At 42.7% G+C, this 23,622-nt stretch overlaps 1 protein-coding gene across 1 annotated transcript in view; it reads right to left on the bottom strand.

Annotated features, from left to right (window-relative positions):
* SLC12A8 (solute carrier family 12 member 8) overlaps positions 1 to 23,622 on the bottom strand; it is a 170,306-nt gene that overhangs the window by 25,020 nt on the left and 121,664 nt on the right. Inside the window, exons 7-8 of the mRNA XM_064286104.1 lie at positions 22,303 to 22,390; positions 3,601 to 3,747 (exon numbers count right to left, since the gene is read on the bottom strand). Of these exons, the coding sequence (XP_064142174.1) occupies positions 3,601 to 3,747; positions 22,303 to 22,390 (235 nt within the window). The remainder of the gene's footprint in view (positions 1 to 3,600; positions 3,748 to 22,302; positions 22,391 to 23,622) is intronic.

The raw sequence follows: 23,622 nt of genomic DNA on the forward strand, positions 1-23,622 counted from the left end.
TGTTATGATCCACACAATTAAAGGCCTTTGCACAGCCAATAAAACACAGGTAAACATCTTTCTGGTATTCTCTGCTTTCAGCCAGGATCCTTCTGACATCAGCAATGACATCCCTTGTTCCACGTCCTCTTTTGAATCTGGCTTGAATTTCTGGCAGTTCCCTGACAATGTACTTCTGCAACTGCTTTTGAATGATCTTCAGCAAAATTACACTTGTGTGTGATATTAATGACATTGTTTGATAATTCATGTGTTCTGTTGGATCACGTTTCTTTGGAATGGGCACAAACATGGATCTCTTCCAGTTGGTTAGCCAGGTAGCTGTCTTCCAAATTTCTTGGTATAGACCAGTGAGCACTTCCAGCACTGCATCATTTGTTGAAATACCTCAATTGGTATTGTCAGTTTTTAAAGCCTTGTTTTTCTGCCAGTGCCTTCAGTGCAGCCTGAAATGGTTGAACGTCAACCAATTCTTTTGGGAACAGTGACTGTGTATTCCTTTCATCTTCTTTTGATGCTTCCTGCATTGTTCAGTATTCTGCCCATAGAATCCTTCAATATTGCAACTTGAGGCTTGAATTTTTTCTTTAGTTCTTTCAGCTTGAGAAATGCCGATCGTGTTCTTCTCTTTTGGTTTTCTCTCTCCAGGCCATTGCGCATTTCATTAAAATACGTTACTTTGTCTTCTCAAGCTGCCGTTTGAAATCTTCTGTTCAGCTCTTTCACTTCATCATTTCTTCCTTTCACTTTAGTTATTCTACTTTCAGGAGCAAGTTTCACAGTCTCTTCTGACATCCGTTTTGGTCTTTTCTTTCTTTCCTGTCTTTTTTAATGACTCCTTTAATTTCTTCATGTATGATGTCCTTGATGTCATTCTGCAACTTGTCTGGTCTTCGGTCATTAGTGTTCAATGCACCAAATCTATTCTTGAGATGGTCTCTAAATTCAGGTGGGATAGACTTAAGGTCATACTTTGGCTCTTGTTGACTTGTTTTAATTTTCTTCAGCTTCAACTTGAACTTGCATGTGAGCAACTGATGGTCTGTTCCACAGTCGGCCTCTGGCCTTGTTCTGACTGACGATATTGAGCTTTTCCATCATTTCTTTCTGCAGATGTAGTCGATTTGATTCCTGTGTATTCCATCCGGTAAGGTCCATGTATATAGTCGCCATTTATGTTGTTGAAAAAAGGTACTTGCAGTGAAGAAATCGTTGGTCTTGTAAAATTCTATCATGCAATCTCCAGCATTGTTTCTATCACCATGGCCATATTTTCCAACTACTGTTCCTTCTTTTTTGCTTCCAATTTTCCCATTACAATCACTAGTAAGTATGAATGCATCTTGATTGCATATTTGATCAATTTCAGACTGCAGAAATTGGTAAAAATCTTTAATCTCATCTTTGACATTAGTGGTTGCTGTATAAATTTGAATAATAGCTATATTAACTGCTCCTCCTTGTAGGTATATGAACGGTATCCTACCACTGACAGCAAGCATTGTATTTCAGGATAGGTCTTGAAATGTTCTTTTTGATGATGAATGCAATGCCATTCCTCTTTAATTTGTCATTTCTGACACAGTGGACCATGTGATTGTCCTATTCAAAATGGCCAATACCAGTCCATTTTGGCTCACTAATGCCTAGGATATCTATCTTCAAATGTTTCATTTAATTTTAGACAACTTCCAATTTTCCTAGATTCATACTTCTTACATTCCATGTTCCTTTTATTAATGGATGCTTGCAGCTGTTTCTTCTCATTTTGAGTCGTGCCACTTCAGCAAATAAAGTTTCTGAAAGCTTGATTCCATTTGCATCATTAAGGTCAACTCTACTTTGAGGAGACAGCTCTTCCCCAGTTGTATTTTGAGTGCCTTCCAACCTGAGGGGCTTATCTTCTGGCACTGTATCAGACAAAGTTCTGCTGCTATTCATAAAGTGTTCACTGGCTAATTTTTTTTCAGAAGTAGACTGCCAGGTCCTTCTTCCTAGTCTGTCTTGATCTGGAAGCTCAGCTGAAACCTGTCCACGATGGGTGACCCTGCTGGTATTTGAAATACCAGTGGCATAGCTTTCAGCATCATGGCATCACACCAACACACAAGCCACCACAGTACAACAAACTGACAGATGCGTGGTGATACTCACTCCCTAGGTGATCTCAATCAGCCTTATGGCTTAAATGCCAGCTTTATGCTGACAACTCCCAAATTTGAATTTCTACCTCACAAAGACCGGGCTTACTGGTCTGACAGAGACTGGGGAAACCCCGAGAGTATGACCCCCAGACACCCTTTTAACTCAGTACTGAAGTCACTCCTGAGACTTACCCTTCAGCCAAAGATTAGATAGGCCCATAAAACAAATGAGACTAAATGGGCGCACCAGCCCAGGGGCAGGTACGAGAAAGCAGGAGGGGACAGGAAAGCTGGTAATGGGGAACTCAAGGTCATGAAGGGAAGAGTGTTGATGTGTCTTGGCATTGGCGACCAATGTCACAAAACAATATGGGTATTAGTTGTTTGCTGAGAAACTAATTTGCTCTGTAAACCCTCATCTAAATTACAATTAAAAAATAAACACATCTAGCTTTATATATGTTTTTTTTTTTATATGCACATGTACAAAATTATATATACACACAAGTTATTCATTGCAGCACTGTTTTTTGGAAGCCACACAAGTGTCAATCTATAGTAAACTGGTTAAACTATGGTATACCCACACAGTGGAAAAAGGATGAGAAAATTCTCACTACATTCGTATGAAAAGATAGATTTCCAGGCTATATCAAATGAAAAAACAAGAAGGAGAAGGACTCACGATATTAGTAAAATTTCTCAGTGTATACATTTTATATTATTGTTAGTTTTGAATAATATATGCATAGGCATATATTATCTAATAAAAAAACTAAATGAAATGATAATATAATAAGAGAAAAGGCATATACCACATGGAAGGTACCAGAGATGATAGCCAGTCCCCCCACTCAGCCCATGCTGACTGAAGGAAAAGACGTGGAGGAAGGTAAAGGGAGGAAGTAAGGATGGGTTATAACTACATGTGCCCTAAAAGCGAGGGGACTGGGATCAAAAGGGTGGGAGTGGGGGTGCCCTGTGGTACCCCAACAAGATAAAAATGAACTACCATTTGCAAACCACATTACCAAGAAGTGGAGTTCTCTGTGTTTATTTCTTGTCAACCCCTAGGTTTTAGGAATGTCTCCTTTGACTGTTCCAGCCATGACTCAGCCAAGCTACAGTGTATCAGTTAGGGTTTGGGTCATGATGATTCATGACAGCCCAGAGGTCAGAGGTGTGGGAATCATCACACAGTGAGCCCCAAAGGGAAGGTGAACCTTAAGGGCAGAGATAGAGCTGCAAGGACCAGCTTCCCTCCTTACCAAGAGACTCTTCCTTCTGTACTAGGAGGATTCCGAATTTATTTTTATTAAAGCAACCTGCACATTCTTATTTGTCCCACCCCAGAGAACTTGGCCAGAGACACTAATGGCAAAGACTTAAGCAATGTATCGATCAATAGTCAGGTCAGCAGCTAAATGTACATTTCTCAAAAATAAGGGTCACTCACCCCTTGCCCCAGGCAGGCCAGTGCAGGAACCACTTTCTCCTGGGCAATGCACTGCAGGATCCGGGGGGCTCCGTACAGTCCTCCCATACAGGAGGCCAGAGACGAGATGTATAGGCCCAAAAGGAACAGGAAGCCCACTAGGGACACCTATATGAGGAAGTAGTTTCATTATCCAATGCCAGAACCTGCTTTTGTCCCTTCCTGCTCCCCCAGCACGCAGACATTCACACCCCATCTAATCACACACTAAGTCCTCTAGATCCAACCTTTTGAACCTACTTCCAATATCCCCCACCCTTGCGCCACTTCATTCCCACTGCCACAATCTCAGTTCAGTCCACCATTGCTTCATATATGGACCACACAGTGGTTCTCAAATTGGGCCTACATTAGAATCACCTGAAGGGCTTATTAAAAATGATTTCTGGGCCATGGCCCCAGGGTTTCTGATTCAGTAGGTCTGGGGTTGTTGGTGGTGGTGTTTTTGGTGCTGTTGAGTCGGTTCTGACTCATAGCGACCCTATGCACAACAGAACAAAACACTGCCCAGTTCTGAGCCATCCTTACAATCGTTGTTATGCTTGAGCTCATTGTTGCAGCCACTGTGTCAATCCACCTCGCTGAAGGTCTTCCTCTTTTCCACTGACCCTGTACTCTGCCAAGCATGATGTCCTTCTCCAGGGACTGATTCCTCCTGACAACATGTCCAAAGTATGTAAGACGCAGTCTCGCCATCCTTGCTTCTAAGGAGCATTCTGGTTGTACTTCTTCTAAGACAGATTTGCTCATTCTTCCGGCGGTCCATGGTATGTTCAATATTCTTCGCCAACACCACAATTCAAAGGCGTCAATTCTTCTTCGGTCTTCCTTATTCATTGTCCAGCTTTCACATGCATATGATGTGATTGAAAATACCATGGCTTGGGTCAGGCGCATCTTAGTCTTCAGGGTGACATCTTTGCTTTTCAAAACTTGAAAGAGGTCCTTTGCAGCAGATTTACCCAATGCAATGCATCTTTTGATTTCTTGACTGCTGCTTCCATGGCTGTTGATTGTGGATCCAAGTAAATGAAATCCTTGACAACTTCAGTCTTTTCTCCGTTTATCATGATGTTGCTCATTGGTCCGGTTGTGAGGATTTTTGTTTTCCTTATGTTGAGGTGCAATCCATACTGAAGGCTGTGGTCTTTGATCTTCATTGGTAAGTGCTTCAAGTCCTCCTCACTTTCGGCAAGCAAGGTTGTGTCATCTGCATAACTCAGGTTGTTAACGAGTCTTCCTCCAATCCTGATGCCTTGTTCTTCTTCATATAGTCCAGCTTCTCGGATTATTTGCTCAGCATACAGATTGAATAGGTATGGTGAAAGAATACAACCCTGACGCACACCTTTTCTGACTTTAAACCAATCAGTAACCCCTTGTTCTGTACGAACAACCGCCTCTTGATCTACGTAAAGGTTCCTCATGAGCACAATCAAGTGTTCTGGAATTCCCATTCTTTGCCATGTTATCCATAATTTGTTATGATCCACACAGTCAAATGTCTTTGCATAGTCAATAAAACACAGATAAACATCCTTCTGGTATTCTCTGTTTTCAGCCAGGATCCATCTGACATCAGCAATGATATCCCTGGTTCCACGTCCTCTTCTGAAACCAGCCTGAATTTCTGGCAGTTCCGTGTCGATATACTGCTGCTGCCATTTTTGAATGATCTTCAGCAATATTTTGCTTGTGTGCGATATTAATGATATTTCTATAATTTCCACATTTGGTTGGATCACCTTTCTTGGGAATAGGCATAAATATGGATCTCTTCCAGTCAGTTGGCCAGGAAGCTGTCTTCCATATTTCTTGGCATAGACGAGTGAGCACCTCCAGCGCTACATCTGTTTGTTGAAACATCTCAATTGATATTCCATCAATTCCTGGAGCCTTGTTTTTGGCCTATGCCTTCAGAGCAGCTTGGACTTTTTCCTTCAGTACCATTGGTTCCTTATCATATGCCACCCCTTGAAATGGTTGAATATCAACTAATTCTTTTTGGTATAATGACTGTGTATTCCTTCCATCTTCTTTTGATGCTTCCTGCCTCTTTTAATATTTTCCCCCATGGAATCCTTCACTATTGCAACTCGGGGCTTGAATTTTTTCTTCAATCCTTTCAGCTTGAGAAACATCAAGCGTATTCTCCCCTTTTGGTTTTCTATCTCCAGCTCTTTGCACATGTCATTATAATACTTTACTTTGTCTTCTCGAGGCACCCTTTGAAATCTTCTGTTCAGTTCTTTTACTTCATCAATTCCTCCTTTTGCTTTAGCTGCTCGACGTTCGAGAGCAAGTTTCAGAGTCTCTTCTGACATCTGTCTTGGTCTCTTCTTTCTTTTCTGTCTTTTCAATGACCTCTTGCTTTCTTCATAGATGATGTCCTTGATGTCATTCCACAACTCGTCTGGTCTTCGGTCACTAGTGTTCAATGCGTCAAATCTCTTCTTCAGATGGTCTCTAAATTCAAGTGAGATATACTCAAGGTCATATTTTGGCTCTCGTGGACTCGCTCTGATTTTCTTCAGTTTCAGCTTGAACTTGCATATGAACAATTGATGGTCTGTTCCACAGTTGGCCCCTGGCCTTGTTCTGACTGATGATATTGAGCTTTTCCATGGTCTCTTTCCACAGGTGTAGTCAATTTGATTTGCGTGTGTTCCATCTGGCGAAGTCCATGTGTGTATAGTGTATAAAAATAGTCACCGTTTATGTTGGTGAAAGAGGGTATTTGTAATGAAGAAGTTGTTGGTCTTGCAAAATTCTATCATTTGATCTCCAGCATTGTTTCTGTCACCAAGGCCATATTTTCCAACTACTGATCCTTCCTCTTTGTTTGCAACTTTCGCATTCCAATCGTCGGTAATTATCAATGCATCTTGATTCCATGTTCGATCAATTTCAGACTGCAGCAGCTGATAAAAATCTTCTATTTCTTCATCTTTGGCTCTAGTGGTTGGTGCGTAAATTTGAATAATAGTCGTATTAACTGGTCTTCTTTGTAGGCGTATAGATATTATCCTATCACTGACAGCTTTATACTTCAGGATACATCTTGAAATGTTCTTTTTGACAATGAGTGCAACACCATTCCTCTTAAAGTTGTCATTCCCAGCATAGCAGACTGTGTGATTGTCTGATTCAAAATGGCCAATACCAGTCCATTTCAGCTCACTAATGCCTAGGATATCGATGTTTATGCACTCCATAAGACCTGAGAATTTAGATTTCCAACAGATTTCCAGGTGATTCTGCTGCTGATGGTCTGGGGATCACACTTTGAGGCCAGCTACAGCACTAACTAGCCTCCTGCCTCCAGGATCTCCTTACTCTGGATCATCCTGAAAACCTCTGCCACAGTGACCCCTCTTGACTCAAATCTGATCATGTCAGACCCCTGCCACAAACATATCAATGGCTCCCATTGCTCAGCGTACAATGCCATTCATGGTCTGTGGCCCTTCTATCCCCATACCCTGCACACTCAGAGTCTTTTGGTCAGAACAATTTCTCTGCCTGCTGGAACTCTACCCACACCCCTAGTCTACTCATTGTCTGTTTATTGAATCCCTCACTGTGCTTCAAGACTGAACACAAACCTCACTTTCTCCATAACGCCATCTCTCATGCTCGTCACAACACTGGTTCCCGTCGGTGCTCAATAGCACCTCAACATGATGTTAGGATAGCACCTATCACGTTGTCACCCCTACTCGTCTGGAGGCTTCCTTTATGCAGGGCTTCTGTCTAAATGAACCCTAGTATTTTTGGCACCCAACATAAAAATATGAATCCTGAATGAATGGATGGATGGGTGGGTGGATGGGGGGATGGATGGGTGGATAGACGGGTGGGTGGGTGGATAGGAGGATGGGTGGGTGGATAGATGTTTGGAAGGAAAGAAGGATGGACGGACGGACGGACGGATGGATGGATGGATGGAGGGAATCCATGACCTTAGGACCCACAAAGCACCAACAGGCAGAATAAGAGAGGGCATAGTTGTTCTCTTTGGTGTCTACTTAAAAAAAGAACCGTGTTGTAGCAGCGTCACTCAGCTGTGGCTTCCTTTAATGCTTTGTCACAGGTATGTCAGCCATGAATCCAGTTCGCCCTCCTGAGCCCTGACCTCCTCTGTAGTCAGAAGAAAGTCTCCTTTTTCTTAATTATTTGAGGTACCCTTCTCCATTCTATTTTACCTTAGGCATGGTTGGCCAGCACTCATTTACTCAAATATCACAGATGAGTTATATTTAATTTTCAGTTTTATCAATTTATACCCTTCTCAACAAAAGCTCTCCTAACCCCATTTTTCACTTCTTTGCTTTAGCAATGCACTAGATTAGTGGTGTCAAGCTACACTGAATCCCAGTCCCTGGCTAGAGATTTTTCCTGGCTCACAAATTATCACTGGAGACCATCAATCAGAATCCTTGGTTAGAAAAAAAAAAAAAAATTTTTTTTAAAGAATATATTGGAAGGATGCTGGAGGTTCACAGAATCATTGTGAACCTGTGACAAGATTGAAAGATTGGGCTTGGAAAAGGGTAGGTCCCAAGCCTAATAGGACATCAGATTTTTTTTTTTTTTTCAATTGTACTTTAGATGAAGGTTTACAGAACAAACTAGTTTCTCATTAAAAGGTTAGTATACATATTGTTTTATGGCATTGGTTAACAACCCCAGGACAGGTCAACACTCTCCCTTCTCAACCTTGGATTCCCCATCACCAGCTTTCCTGTCCCTTCCTGCCTTCTAGTCCTTGCCCCTAGGCTGGTGTGCCCTTTTAGTCTCATTTTGTTTTATGGGCCTGTTCAATCTTTGGCTGAAGGGTGAACCTCAGGAGTGACCTCTTTACTGAGCTGAAAAGGTGTCTGGGGGCCATGCTCACAGGGTTTCTCCAGTCTCTGTCAGGCCAGCAAGCTGGACACCAGATTCTTGAGCAGGAATGGTTTGACCAGTTTGCTATCAGCACCACTGCTGCCCTGGAGATGAATTCTCACCATCCCTTTATCTTTGCCTCATTTGTTACAATTTGAGGATCCAGATTTCCTAGCCTAGATCACGTGGTTGCAAAGGAACTGCGCAAGGAAGGGTCTGGTTCCATGGGCTTCTGTAATTTTAAATGGGGTACCTGGCCCCTTCAAGACCACATAAAATCAAACCAAACTCGTTGTCATAGAATCAATTCCAACTCATAGCAACCCTACAGGACAGGGTAGAACTGCCCCATAGGGTTTCCAAGGCTGTCACCTTTATGGAAGCAGACTGTAACATCTTTCTCCTACAGAGCTGGTGGGTTCAAACTGCTAACCCTCTGATTAGCAGCCAAGTGCTTTAACCACTGTGCCTCTACATATGAGGAGGAAATAATATATAAGGAAATAACCCCCAAATAGGGAGGCCAGAGGCTAGATGGAGCCCTGGTGGCACAGTGGTTAAGAGTTTGGCTGCTAACTAAAAGGTCAGCAATTCGAATCCACCAGCCACTCCTTGAAAATCCTATGGGGCAGTTCTACCCTGTCCTATAGGGTCACTATGAGTCGGAAACAACTTGACAGCAACGGGCTTAGTTTTTTTGAGGCGAGATGGACAAGATAAGGTCCACTACAGAGCCTATCTCATCTTGAATTAGTTATCCCAAAACGTATCACCTCACTCATATCCCTACTGAATATCATGTTTTCTTCAATTTCACGAGTTCCTTGGGCTTGTCCCCCTCATTTCCCACCCTTCACTTGTTATTTTATTACTAGAAGAAATAAATGCCACCTGGGTTTTTGGGTTACTGATCCCTAGGAGCCCTAGTGTTGCAGTGGTTAAGAGCTTGGCTGCTAACCAAAAGGTCGACAGTTCAAATCCACCAGCTGCTCCTTAGAAACCCTATGGGGTGGTTCTACTCTGTCCTATTGGGTCACTATGAATCTGAATTGACAATGGCAATGATGGCAACAAGTTATTCTTCCCCATCACTTTGTGGGCTTTGATGGCATTTTCTATTTTCTGCCCTATGGCACGGTGAATTACGCTGTGGCTTATCTTGCCAGTGCCCCATAAGGTCTTAGAGGGTAGATCTGTGTCTCATGCACCTTTGTCCCCCTCCCCACAGCACCTAACACAGAGTCTAGCAAACAGAGCCCAACAAGTACCAGCTGAAATAATGAAGCCTGTGTTAGTCATCTAGTGCTGCTATAACAGAAATACCACGAGTGGATGCCTTTAACAAAGAGAAGTTAAAAGTAGGCTAAAAGTCCAAATTCACGGTGTCAGTTCCAGGGGAAGGCTTTCTCTCTCTGTTGGCCTTCTCATCAGTCTTCCCAGACTAGAAGTTTCTCTGCAAAGGGACCCTGAGTCCAACGGATGCACTCTGCTCCCAGCACTGTTTTCTTGGTGGTATGAGGTTCCCTTGTCTCTCTGCTTGCTTCTGTCTTTTATATGTCAAGAGATTGCCTCAAGACACAGTGCAATCCTGTAGGTTGAGTGCTGCCTCACTAACTTAACTTCCACCCATCCTCCCTCATTAACATCATAGAGGCAGGATTTACAACACGCAGGAAAATCACCCAATACTGGGAATCATGGCCCAGCCCAATGGATACATACATTTTGGGGGGAATATAATTCAATCCATGACAAAGCCTCATGATTTCACTGTAATCCATACCCAGGATGCCTTACAAAGTTGTTAGATAAGCTGGTCCCATTATCAATCCCGATCCATTCAGAGATGTGCTTGTTCATCTCTCACTGTCGTTTCTGTCTTCTCTACCAAATGCATCCTATGTCAACTGGCTTAAAAATAAATAGACTCCATAATGGAATTTCATCAAAAGCTTTCTGAAAATCTAATCAGTGGTTCTGCACTCTGGCTAAACCTAAGAATCACCCCCAGAGATTCCGGTTTAATTGGTACAGAGAGGTCCGGGGCATTGCTGATTGTTTTAAACAGCTCTCCCGGTGATTCTAACGTGCACCACAGTGGAGAACCACTGGGTGTGTCCACTGCATCCATTCCATTCCCCTCCTCAAAGAATTCTTCTGGAGAGTCAGGTAGTATTTCCTTACATAAATCCTGCTTTTCATCCACAGGTGTTGTACGTGTGTGGAATAATTCCCCTTTTCCCCCCCATTTAAAGCCGGTCCATTTACTCAGGATGGGAAATGAGACCCCCGGCATGGCACCCTTTTAGTGTTGGGACTGACCTCAGGACCTTGATGAGTCTCTGGCACCATGGTGACTTGATATGGTAACTGCCATCTTTGCCCAGCCCTCCTACAAACACACCCTGGGATGACACCAGAGCTCTTGGGAGGGCCGAGAGAGGGGGTCATCCAGGTTTAGTGACTTGTCTATGTCCAGTTGGTCAATTGTGTTTAGCATGGTCTGTTCATTTACCACGCTTTCATGTAAAACTATTATTCAGCCCATTTTCTGAAAAACGAATGAAATGCTAGCCCCCATGTCTTGATAAATTATAAAACTTGATTCCATCTCTCTCCCACCTAAATCCTCTTTCTTCCTTCTGTTTGTCACCCAGCCATCCATTTAAGAAGCGTTTACTGAGGACAGGTTGTATTCCAGGCACAGTGTTGGGCACAGGGCAGGGCTTTATATGAGTCCTTGCAGAATTCATCATTTCCTTTATTCATAATGGACTGCAAGCTGGCTAAATGTGTCAACGGAGGTGGAAGTGAGAATTTACTTGAGCAGATGTGTGTTAACAGTTCCTTTTTAAAAAAATGGTGCCCTTTCTCATAAACCAGAGACTCCATCAACCTAACACCAGAAGAACTAGATGGTGCCCGGTTACCACCAATGACCGTCCTGACAGGGAACACAACAGAGAGTCCCTGATGGAGCAGGAGAAAAGTGGGGTGCAGAATTCAAGTTCTAGTAAAAAGACCAAACTTGATGGTCTGACTGAGACTGAAGGGACCCCAGAAGACATGGCCCCTGGACTCACTGTTAGCCCAGAACTGAAACCACTCCTGAAGCCAACTCTTCAGACAAAGATTAAACTAGATTATAAAACATAATAAATGATACTTGTGAAGAGAATGTTTCTTAGCTCAAGTAGATACATGAGACTAAATGGGCAGCTACTGTCCAGAGGCGAGATGAGAAGGCAAAAAGGGACAGGCGCTGGTTGAATGGACATGAATCTGGGGTGGAAAGGAGTGTGCTGTCACATTATAGGCAGAGCAACTAGGGTGACACAACCATGTGTGTATAAGTTTGTATATGAGAAATTAACTTGAACTGTAAACTTTCACTTAAAGCACAATAAAAAAAAAAAGAAAAGGAAAATAAAAAGGTAATAACAATAAGACTAAAAAAAAAAAAAAAAAAAGGTGCCCTTCCATCATATACCTGTTGGAGCCATCACAAAAAGGACTCTATCCTTCCAAAATATTATCTGGGATGTGAACTACCCTTTTTTCCAGTAACTACTGATATAGATAATTATTCCATCTGTTTGCTCTTGGTGTCTTCTTCCAGCTCCCATTCTGAGTTTTAGCCATGGAGGGACCCATCAACTCACTGGCTGCTCCCTTTAAATCCTTGGATTTAAAGTCACTTGCTCATTCTGCCTCAGCTAATCTCCACGGCCCCTTGACATGACTGAGCAGTACATCCTGAAACCTTTGCAAGCCCAAACTTATAAATATGGCAATGTCTCAATAGCCCCTTGGTTTTCTCTCACGTCACATTTCCACAGAGACAGATACTATCTCCCCTCCACAGATTGACCAACATCTCAGCACTCAGTCAAGTTTGATCTCTCTTGATAAGCCATTTTTCATAAGGAAACAAGGTTGGCTTCACTTTCTGAGAGGTAGCACTGTGTACTCGATGGATAGCAAAGACAATCAGGCTGTGATGGTCATAGGTCCTCCCCAGCTGGCGAGGTGCCAGAGCCTGTTCCCATCACCATCTTCCTACACACAGCTCCTGTCATGCACTTCCAAGGGTCCCTCTTAATATGTGAAATCATGACTTAAATCCAGGGATGATCAGAGTTTACTCTACTTTGTGGGATTCTCAATTTTTAACAAAGACGCTTGCTTGGGACTTATCCTACTTAAAAACCAGTTGCCATCGAGTCTATTCCAACTCATGGTGACCCCATGTATGTGTCAGAGTAGAACTGTGCTCCATAGGGTTTTCAATGGCTGATTTTTCAGAAATAGATTACCTGGCCTTTCTCCCAAGATGCCTCTGAGTGTACTTAAACCTCCAACCTTTTGGTTAGCAGCCGAGCATGTTAGCCATTTGCACCACCCAGGGACTCCCATTTTCCTATGTAGTCTGCTTTTATTTGCTAGTTAGCAAGCCCCAGGGCTCCTAAAGTACTTGGTCTCTTTGATGTGTTATAAACATTTTTCCCTGGACTGTACACAAGTTTATTTTGAAACATTTACTTAATCTCTTTAGTGTTATCCCTATCAATACCTGCCCTTTACACAATTCCTTTTTCCATGACTGACTAATATTGGGATTGACTCTTTTGGCTTTTCCCACTCAAGTAAACATGGTGGATTTGTTGGGGAAAACAAACGTGTCCCCAAAATAAATGTCTCTATCTGTCAGCGTCTCCCCATAAGTAATGTGAAGGGGAGTGAAAATGGAATAAGCACCTACTAAGTGCAGGTATTGTACTTTACATAGGTTATTTCAAAGCCACCACAAAGTACCAAAGATTTTTAAGAACGCATAGCATTACTGAGAACGACATTCAAGAGTTGAGAAAAAGTTCCTCTGGGTGAGAATAAAAAGTAAAAAGAAGCTTCTTAGAGAAACTGTGGGTTGGGAAGCCAAATAATTAGAAATAGATCAGAGGAGCTGCAGGAAACCCAGAAAGAAACAGATTAATTGACCAGCTGCTGGTTAGCAGAAAGGCATTTCAGGCAGGCTGCAGCCGTGGAAGATAATTGTGCTGGCAGAAAGCACCCAAGAGAAAGAGAGAGAAGTGGCTGTGGAGATCCATGTGAATGAACCAAGGGCAAGGGAAGGAGGTTGGAGGTCAGAAGTCAGAGGTTGGGCCTGCTGCGAGCACGCAAGTGAGAGCCAGGACACACAGACAGACAGGTCTTGCCTCTTCAGGGCCCAGGGAAGCTCAGAGACGGGCCGGCTCAGAACCATGGCCATAGCGCAGAAGTGAAGCAGCGGTGAACGATTTATTAAAATCACATCAGGATTATTCAGCCGTAAAGAGAAACGAAGTTCTGATACACGCTTTTTATTACACGCTACCACATGGATAAATCTTGAAAACATGCTGACTGAAAGGATGAATACTGTATGATTCCATTTACATGAAGTATCTAGAATAAGCAACTACACAGAGACAAAAGTAAATTAGTGGTACCAGAGGCTGGTGGGGTGGGGTGGGGGGAATGGGGTGTCAGTGCTTAAGGGGAACTGAGTTTCTGTTTAGAGTGATGAAAAGCTTTTGGAAGTAGATAGTGGTGATGGTTCTGCCACATGGTAAATGTAATTAACGTCACTAGGTTGTACTATTTTTAACACTTCAAAATAGTTAAAACGGCAAATTTTGTGTTATACATATTTTACCCCAATAAAATTAAAAAATAAAACAAAAAACACATCAGGGTGTTAGGCTGTATGTACGTGTCCCTCCCTCCCTCTATATCTGGCACTCCCACCTGCTCCAGGCACCGTTAGTAAAACAATTGTGGCCCTATTTGCTGCCTGAGGATAGTAGCTGCTACTGCAGCCAAGTCAGTCCTAAGGAGGGACGCCAAAGAGACACAAAGGAGAGAAGTCCGGGTTCAAGGTCACGGTCTTTGGAGGAAAAATCCTGTGTGGTCCCCTTTGGCGGTGGGGCAGCAGAAGGCCAGGCTGCTGCTGTTGCAGAATTGCCCTGGTTGGTTCCGACACTGTTCACTTACTTCCTTCATCAGCTCCTGCTTGCTACTGAGAACCAAGAATGGTATCTTTTCTTTCTTTGTAGACTTTGTAGTTGTTAGGTGCTGTGGAGTTGATTTCAACTCATAGCGATCCCATGTGACAGAGGAGAACGGCCCCATGGGATTTTCTAGGCTGTGATCTTCACAGGAACAGATCGCCAGGACTTTTCTCCTGCAGAGCCGCTGGGTGGGTTCAAACCACCAACCTTTGGATTAGCAGCCAAGTGCTTAACCATTGCGCCACCAAGGCTCCTTTTGTAGACTTTACAACTACCCACACCAGGAAAGAGTCTTTTATCCTTTCCAAAAAATGAACTCTCCACTTCTCATCTAGTGTGTGCGTAATTATAATTCCCACGTTTTATCCCCAGGCCTGGTTGAGCAGGTGTTCCCAATTGGCTACATGCTTGCCTACCTGTTTCACTGCCTGGGACAGGTGGCATTTCATACATGCGTCCCTCTGTTCACATCTATTATTAGGTGTGGAATTTCCACCTACCAGGCTCTAATGTGCTGCTTTGGAAGATGTGTTTGCCCTTTCACTGTCTGTGGTCTTCCTTGGATACCAGGCTGCCCACCCAGCCACCCACATCCTCATTCTTAGCTTTCCCTGCACAGCAGGGGTAGGAGGGGAGGGGAGCCCCAGCTAGGGGGATAATTTTCCTCATTCCTTCCAGATCAGAGTCTCTAATGATTGAAAGGACCTCTGTGGGGGAATCTACCAGAAAGGAACCTGGGCCAGCTTTAGAAGCGCACAGAGGAGCAGGAAGTAGCTTCCCCTGGTCAAATGATCTTGTAGCTGCTTCCTGAGGCCTTCAGCTCCTTTATTGCAGCCAAGCTTTTCATTCCACAGTGACAGAGAAGGTCCTTGGAAGATGAAACTCAAGGCCAGAGGGGCACACATAGAGATAAAAGACAGACAAAGATTCCTTCCCTGAGAGCAAACTTTGCTCCCTGGGAGTATGGGAACACTGGGTGCGGAAGGGGTGTCAGTGTTTTCACTGCTTGCTTTCATAGTAAGGTCAAGGCCCCCTAAAAACAAACATCGCCTTTATATTTGGGGCTACATGCCTTCAAAAGAAACCTTTGCTAATGTGAAAACCAAGCCCCATTGTCTCTGTTTTGTGAGCTCAGATTTTCCTGCCCCAGGCTGCCCTTAGCAGTCGACACCCTTGAAGATCAAGTAGGGCTGTTGTGCAAAGACCTCATACCAAGAGAAAACAGTACTTTCTCCTAAAATATAAGGGGCAATCCTCAGGAACCAACTGAATGCGAAGAACTCTCTTTCCTACTGGACTTCTCTGCTAATTCATGGAAATCTCAGGGTTCACTTTTCCTCCAGAAACTTAAGGCAAGGTAGTTTTGGCCATCACTCATCTGCCAGTTTGTCATACCATGGTAGCTTGTGCATTGCTATGATACTGGAAGCTATGTCACTGGTATTTCAAATACCAGCAGGGTAACCCTTCATGGACAGGTTTCAGTGGAGCTTCCAGAGTAAGACAGATTAGGAAGAAGGACCCAGTGGAATACTTCTTAAAAAAAAAAAAAAAAAAAAAACTAGCCAGTGAAAACCTTATGAATAGCAGTGAGACACTGTCTGATATAGTGACAGAAGATGAGCCCCTCAGGTTGGAAGACACTCATAATACAACTGGGTAAGAGCTGTCTCCTCAAAGTAGAGTTAACCTAAATGATGTGGATGAAGTAAAGCTTTCGAGACCTTCATTTGCTGATGTGGGACAACTCAAAATGAGAAGAAATAGCTGCAAACATCCATTAATAATCAGAACATGGAATGTACAAAATGCAAATCTAGGAAAACTGAAAGTTGTCTAAAATGAAATGGAACCCTTGAAGATAGATATCCTACATCCTAGGCAGTAAAAAAAAAGCTGAAATGGACTGGCATTGGCCATTTTGAATCAATCATATGATCTACTCTGGCAGGAATGACAACTTGAAGAGGAATGGTGTGACACTCATTGTCAAAAAGAAAAATTCAAAATCTATCCTGAAGTATAACACTGTCAGTGATAGGATAACATTCATACGCCTACAAGAAAGAGCAGTTAATACCACTATTATTCAAATTGATGCATCAACCACTAATGCCAAAGACAAAGAAACTGAAGATTTTTTACCAACTTCTGCAACCTGAAATTAATCAAACATGCAACCAAGATGCACTAATAACGGACATAGGGAACCCAAGATGGAAACGGGAGAGTGCTGTCACATTGTGAGGACTGCAACTAATGTCACAAAACAGTAAGTGTATACATTTTTGAATGAGAAATTAATTGAAGCTGTAAACTTTCACCTAAAGCACAATTAAAAAAAAAAAAGGAAAGAAACCCCAGCTGAAGGGACCAGAGACAAAGTGGCCTTGGTCTTCTGGCAATAAGACATGCACTCGGAATTCCTTTCAAGGAGTAGAAATAAGTTTCTATCCAAGCCCTTCTACATGATCAGTTTCAATGTCTTTTGAGAGGTGTGTGGGTCCACATACTCCAGAAGCAGTGAAGCTGACCTTGTGGGCATTTAAATGCAACTTTGATCACTTCCACTATCTGAAGTAAGAACCCATAAGGTTAACCCATAGGTCAGGAAGGTCTGTTCCTTCTTCAGGAACGTACAACTACATAATTTACATTGTGGTAGAAAAGGAACATATTTTTGTGTTTCTTAATTTTTACTTATGTCTTCAACATCATTTTATACTTCTGTAAAATCTTTCTATTTTGCATAATGCATAATCGAGTAGACATTTGGTCATTTAAACAACCACCCCACTATGTCAGGCATAAGGTTGTCAGTGATTCAGTGGTAGAATTCTTCCATTCCATGTGGGAGATGGGGTTCAAGTCCTGGCCAATACACCGCATGTGTCTGTCAGTGGATGCTTGTGTGTTGCTATGATGCTGAATAGATTCCAGCAAAGCTTCCAGACTAAGAAGAAAACCCTACAGAGCACAGTGTTGTGCACGGAGTCCCCATGAGTCAGGGGCTGAAACAACAACAATGCCACTTTTTGCTATTATATGGCAATTCACATCTTTGGTGATACAGCTTCTTTTCATATTTCCCTAGAATAAATCCAAGTTGTTATACTGGTCAAATGGCATCTGCATTTTTGTTTAGCCTTGATAGTTGTAAGCTGTGAGAATTGTTTTAGAAAAATGCAGCATAACCTTTTTTCAAGGAGATGCTTCCATTTGTAGTCGAATAGGGGTGTCACAAAATCCTCTTTGAAAGACATTGGGTTCATAAGTCTAGGATCAATTTTCAAAGCATCTGTGATATTACACCAGTTTTCCCAAAATATTCTTCAAGCATCTGGGATAGCATGGAAGAAAGCCAATATCATTCCATCTGGGCCCACATATTTCATGAATCCACTTAAAGTTAGAAATGTTTCTTACGCTCTGTGAAACAGATTAGGAGCTCTGGTGGTGCAGTGGTTAAAGCACTTGGCTGCTAACCAAAAGGTCGGTGCTTCGAACCCACTAGCTGCCTCTCAGGAGAAAGACATGGCAGTCTGCTTCCATAAAGATTTATAGCCTTGGAAACTCTATGGGCAGTTCTACTCTGTCGTGTAGGGTTGCTGAGTCAGAATTGACTCAAAGGCAGTGGGTGGTGGGTATTGAAGACATTAAAAACAACAAAACCAAGACTGTTCAGATCAGCTGCAAGTGTTCAGCACTCTATAATTGCTTTGCTACTATCTTATGATCAATGTGTTTTCACTGTCCCCTCTTTGGAACATCTTCCAAATACTTTCAGTTTGACATTACCCAATTCAAATTGTATCTACTCACAACAAATATATTCTGTCACACTAAAAAAAGAAAGATGCATTGATAATTACTGATGATTAGAATGTAAAAGTTGGAAACAAAGGAAAAGGGTCAGTAGTTAGAAAATATAGCCAGAGATCGCATGACAGAATTTTGTAAGACTAATGTTTTTTTTAATGACCTATTCATTGGAAAAACATTTTTTCAACAACAAAAACAGTGACTATACACGTGGACCTGACCAGATGGAATACACAGGAATCAAACCGACTACATCTCTGGAAAAAGATGACAAGAAGCTCAATATTATCAGTCAGAAAAAGGCCAGGGGCCAACTATGGAACAGACCATCAAGTGCTCATATGCAAGTTCAAGTTGAAGCTGAAAAAAATTAAAACAAGTCCACAAGAGCCAAAATACGACTTGCATATACCCCACCTGAATTTGGAGACCAACTCAAGAATAGATTTGACACACTGAACACTAACAACCAAAGACCAGACAGGTCATGGGATGACATCAAGGACATCACACAAGAGGAAAGCAAAAGATCATTAAAAGGACAGGAAAGAAGAAATGAACAATATGGATGTCAGAAAAGACTCTGAAACTTGCTCTTGAATGTAGAGTACCTAAAGCTAACCTAAGAAATGAAGTAAAAAAGCCAAACAGAAGATTTCAAAGAGCGACTTGAGAAGACAAAGTATTATAATGAAATGTGCAAAGATCTGGAGTTAGAAAACCAAAAGAAAAGAACATTCTTGGCATTTCTCAAACTGAAAGTACTGAAGAAAAAATTTGGGCTCGGAGTTGCAATATTGAAGGATTCTATGGGCAAAATACTGAATGACATAGGAAGCATCAAAAGAAGATGGAAGGAATAAACAGAGTCACTATACCAAAAATAATTGGTCAACATTCAACTATTTCAGGAGGTAGCGTGGGATCAAAAACCAATAGTACTCAAGGAAGAAATCCAAAATGCACTGAAGGCATTGGCAAAAAACAAGACTTGAGGAATTAAGGGAATATCAACTGAAGCATTTCAACAAATGGATGCAATGCTGGAAGTGCTCACTCGCCTATGACAAGAAATTTGGAAGACAGCAACCTGGCCAACCGACTGGAAGAGGTCAATATTTGTGCCTATTCCAAAGAAAAGTGATCCAACAGAACGCAGAAATTATCAAACAATATCATTAATATCACACTCAAGTAAAATGTTGCTGAAGATGATTCAAAAGCGGTTGCAGCAGTATATCAATAGCGAACTGCCAGAAATTTCAAGCCAGATTCAGAAGAGGATGTGGAACAAGGGATATCATTGCTGATGTCAGATGGATCTTGATTGAAACAGAGAATACCAGAAAGATGTTTACCTATGTTTTATTGACTATGCAAAGTCATTCGACTGAATGGATCACAACAAATTATGGATAACACTTCAAGGCTGGGAATTCCAGAATACTTAATTGTGCTCATGCGGAACTTTTACATAGACCAAGAGTCGGGCATTCAAACAGAACAAGTGGATATCGCATGGTTTAAAATCAACAAAGGTGTGTGTCAGAGTTGCATCCTTTCACCATAATTATTCAATCTGTATGCTGAGCAAATAATCCAAGAAGCTGGACTACACTAGGAAGAATGCGGCATCAGGATTGGAGGAAGACTCATTAACAATCTGCGATATGCAGATGACACAAACTTGCTTGCTGAAAGTGAAGAGGATTTGAAGCACTTACTGGTGGAAGATCAAAGACTATAGCCTTCAGTATGGATTACATCTCAACATAAAGAAAACAAAAATTCTCACAAGTGGACTAATATGCAACATCATGATAAAACAGAGGAAATACTGAAGCTGTCAAGGATTTCATTTTACTTGGATCTACAGTCAATGCCCATGGAAGCAGCAGTCAAGAAATCAAATATTGCACACTCCCTGAGGGACTGAATTACTGGGCTGAGGGCTGGGGACCATGGTCTCAGGGGACATCTAGCTCAACTGGCATAACAGAGTTTATAAAGAAAATGTTCTACATCCTACTTTAATGAGTAGTATCTGGGATCTTGAAAGCTCATGAGCAGTCATCTAAGATACTTCACTGCTCTCACCCTGTCTGGAGCAAGGGAGAATGAAGAAAACCAAAGATAAAAAGGAAAAGTAAGTCCAAGGTAAGTCCAGCACAACTAGATGGTGCGTGGCTACCACCACCGACTGCTCTGACAGAAATCACATTGGAGAGTCCTGGACAGAGCTGGAGAACAAAATTCTAACTCACAAAAAAAGACCAGACTTACTGATCTGACAGAGGCTGGAGACATCTCGAGAGTATGGACCCCGGACACCGCTTTAATTCAGTACTAAAGCCACTCCTGAGGCTCACCCTTCAGCCAAAGATTAGACAGGCCCATAAAACAAAACAAGACTATATGAACACCCCAGCCCAGCGACAAGAACAAGAAGGCAAGAGGGAACAGGAAAGCTGGTAATTGGGAACCCAAGATCGAGAAGGGGAGAGTGTTGACATGTCTGGGGTTGGCAACCAATGTCACAAAACAAGATGTATGTATATTGTTTGCTGAGAAACTAATTTGCTCAGTAGACCTTCTGCTAAAGTACGATAATAATTAAAAAAAAAAAAAGAAAGAAATCAAATTTTGTATTGTACTGGACAAACCTGCTGCAAAAGACTTCTTTAAAGTGTTAAACAGAAAAGATGTCACTTTGAGGACTAAGTTGAGCCTGACCCAAACCATAGTATTTTCAATCTCCTCATATGTATGTGAAAGACTGAAGAAGAATTGATGTGTGTATCTGAATTATGGTGTTGGTGAAGAATACTGAATGACTGCCAGAATAACGAACAAATCTGTCTTGGAAGAAGAGCCAGAATGCTCTTTAGATGTGAGGATGGTGAGACTTCATCTCATGGACTTTGGACATGTTATCAGGAGGGACCAGTCCCTGGAGAAGAACATCATGCTTGGTAAAGTAGAGGGTCGGTGAAAAAGAGGAAGACCTGCAACAAGATGGATTGACACAGTGTCTGGAACTTATGGGCTCAAACATAGCAATGATTGTGAGGATGGTGCGGGACTGGGCAGTGTTTTGTTCTGTTGTACATAGGATCACTGTGAGTCAGAACCAACTTGATGGCACTGAACAACAACAGGAGTTTGGGGGGACTTACTGAAAAATGTCTGGAAATCTTATTATCCTGGGTTCTAATGCCAAGTAAGCATCCTTGCCTGTCCTACGACCTCCAGCCTGCTAGTAGGGGCTACTGTGGAATGAGAGGAATTCACTTATCTTCTCAGGGCAAGGCACATGGCAGGCTCTAGAAACAAAGATGAGGGGCCATATAAGCACGCCTGTGGAAGAGAAGTTGCCAAGATTATCAGTGGGAGAGTCAGATAGGTCAGGGTCCTCAGGTGCCAAGGCAAGGCTCCTGCCTTCCATCCATCCATCCAGACCCTCAAAGTGAAGCTGAACTTCCTTACCTCCATCCACCTCTTTCCACCTCCCTGCCCTCTTCTCTGCCCATCTGCCTCTTCCCTGCTTCTTGTGAGTAGCGCTTTCTATTCATGGTGGAAGGTGAAGTTATTGGCAAAAAAGAAGGGTTTGTTTAGCTGGGAATTTCAGGTGGCTAGATTCTTTGTTTCTGTACTGATTTTTGTCATGAAGAGATGGTTATGTTCCCAAAATCTAGTCACCTGCATCTCTGAGTATTGTTACCAGTTTCTAGGGATCCAGAAGCAGAACATGTATACCTTTCCCATCCTTTTTGGTACCCCTGTACTTCAGTCCTGAGCCTGAGACCACATAGATCTCTGGACAGTACTAGCAAGGGGGAGGCTGCCATTTGTTGATTGAAACAAAGAATGACCCTGTAGACTGATCCCTTCAGATCACACTCACCTTTTCAGCTATCAGGAAGTCATAGCGTAGGGCCTCTCGGGTGCAGATGGCGCCAAGCAGGAAGACAAAGATGATGTATAGAAACCACCTGCAAATGCCAAGAGCAGAGTGGAGCTGCCACCTGACCTGGACCCAAACCCCTGCCCACCCCACCCTTTGGGTCCCCTATGAATCTGTCTCAGAATTAAAGAGAAAGGCCAGTCCTGAAGCCCCCTCAATGGTCTGAGAGGGCACGTGTACCATCTCTTCTCTAAAGAGATTTCTCACCAAGAAAAATTACCATGTTTGTCTCTTTTTTACATTAAAGAAGAAAACATATAAATTGGGTGTGGGGTGTAGGGAGAGGCCCCAGGTCATCAGGAAGGCCAGTATCAATCCAAAGCCCCACTCCCCACAGCCCTCCTCCAACAGAAAAACAAACTGAGGATCTCTCAGGCCTCCCAGCCCTGCTGTTCTCTGGATCACAGGTAATAGGGAGTGAAGCCAAGTGTGAAACAGGCAGAACAGTGACCTGGCTCTGCACCCAAGATGCCATGTGACCTTGAACAGTCACGTGATCCCATCTGGGGAGCAGAGGATGGGCCAAATGTTCCTCCCCAGCTATGAGCAAAAATAAGACAGAAATAAGGCCCCAACCCCCAGCTCCACCAGGTCTTATGATCCAGTTCTTATTTAGAACCCTCTTTGCTTCCCAAGACCCAACTCTATCTTTGTTACCTTCCTGAGCTATTGCCTTATTTAGTGCACTGGTGCGTTGTGCTTGGTGGGTAGCAGCCATGCCCTTACAAAAAGCTAGGAGCAAATGCAGCATTTGTAAAATAGATACAGTAATATTTTTTAAATACCATGGTTAAAATACTACCATGCACTGTTAACTTTCAAGTCTTGGTCTTGTCTGTGATTTCACTGCCTTTTCACACGTACCCAATGAAAGGCTGAGAAGCTTCTTCCAGAGGTAGAGTGAGAAAAGCAATAGGCAAAAAGTTAGAAACAAACAGACCCGTGGTATAGAGAGAAAACAAAGCACAGGTTAGAAAAAGACCCATGGTATAGACAGAAAACAAAACACAGAAGGTTAGAAACAGACCCATAGCCACCAAGCCTGCTAATATGAGGGGCACAGCCTGGACTAAACCCCAGGAAGCCAGACAGCGTAGGTGGTGGAGGAGGAGAGGGTAGCTGGGGGATGCAGGGTAGCCAGTATAGTTCCTAGTATGTGCCTTTACACATGTGATCTCATTCAATCCTCTACAATCTGTGAGACACACTTATTATTATCCCCATTTTACAGACAAGGAAATTGAGGCTCAGAAAGCTAAA

The sequence above is a fragment of the Loxodonta africana genome, chromosome 1, assembly GCF_030014295.1.
Source record: "Loxodonta africana isolate mLoxAfr1 chromosome 1, mLoxAfr1.hap2, whole genome shotgun sequence".
NCBI classification, from domain to species: Eukaryota; Metazoa; Chordata; class Mammalia; order Proboscidea; family Elephantidae; genus Loxodonta; species Loxodonta africana.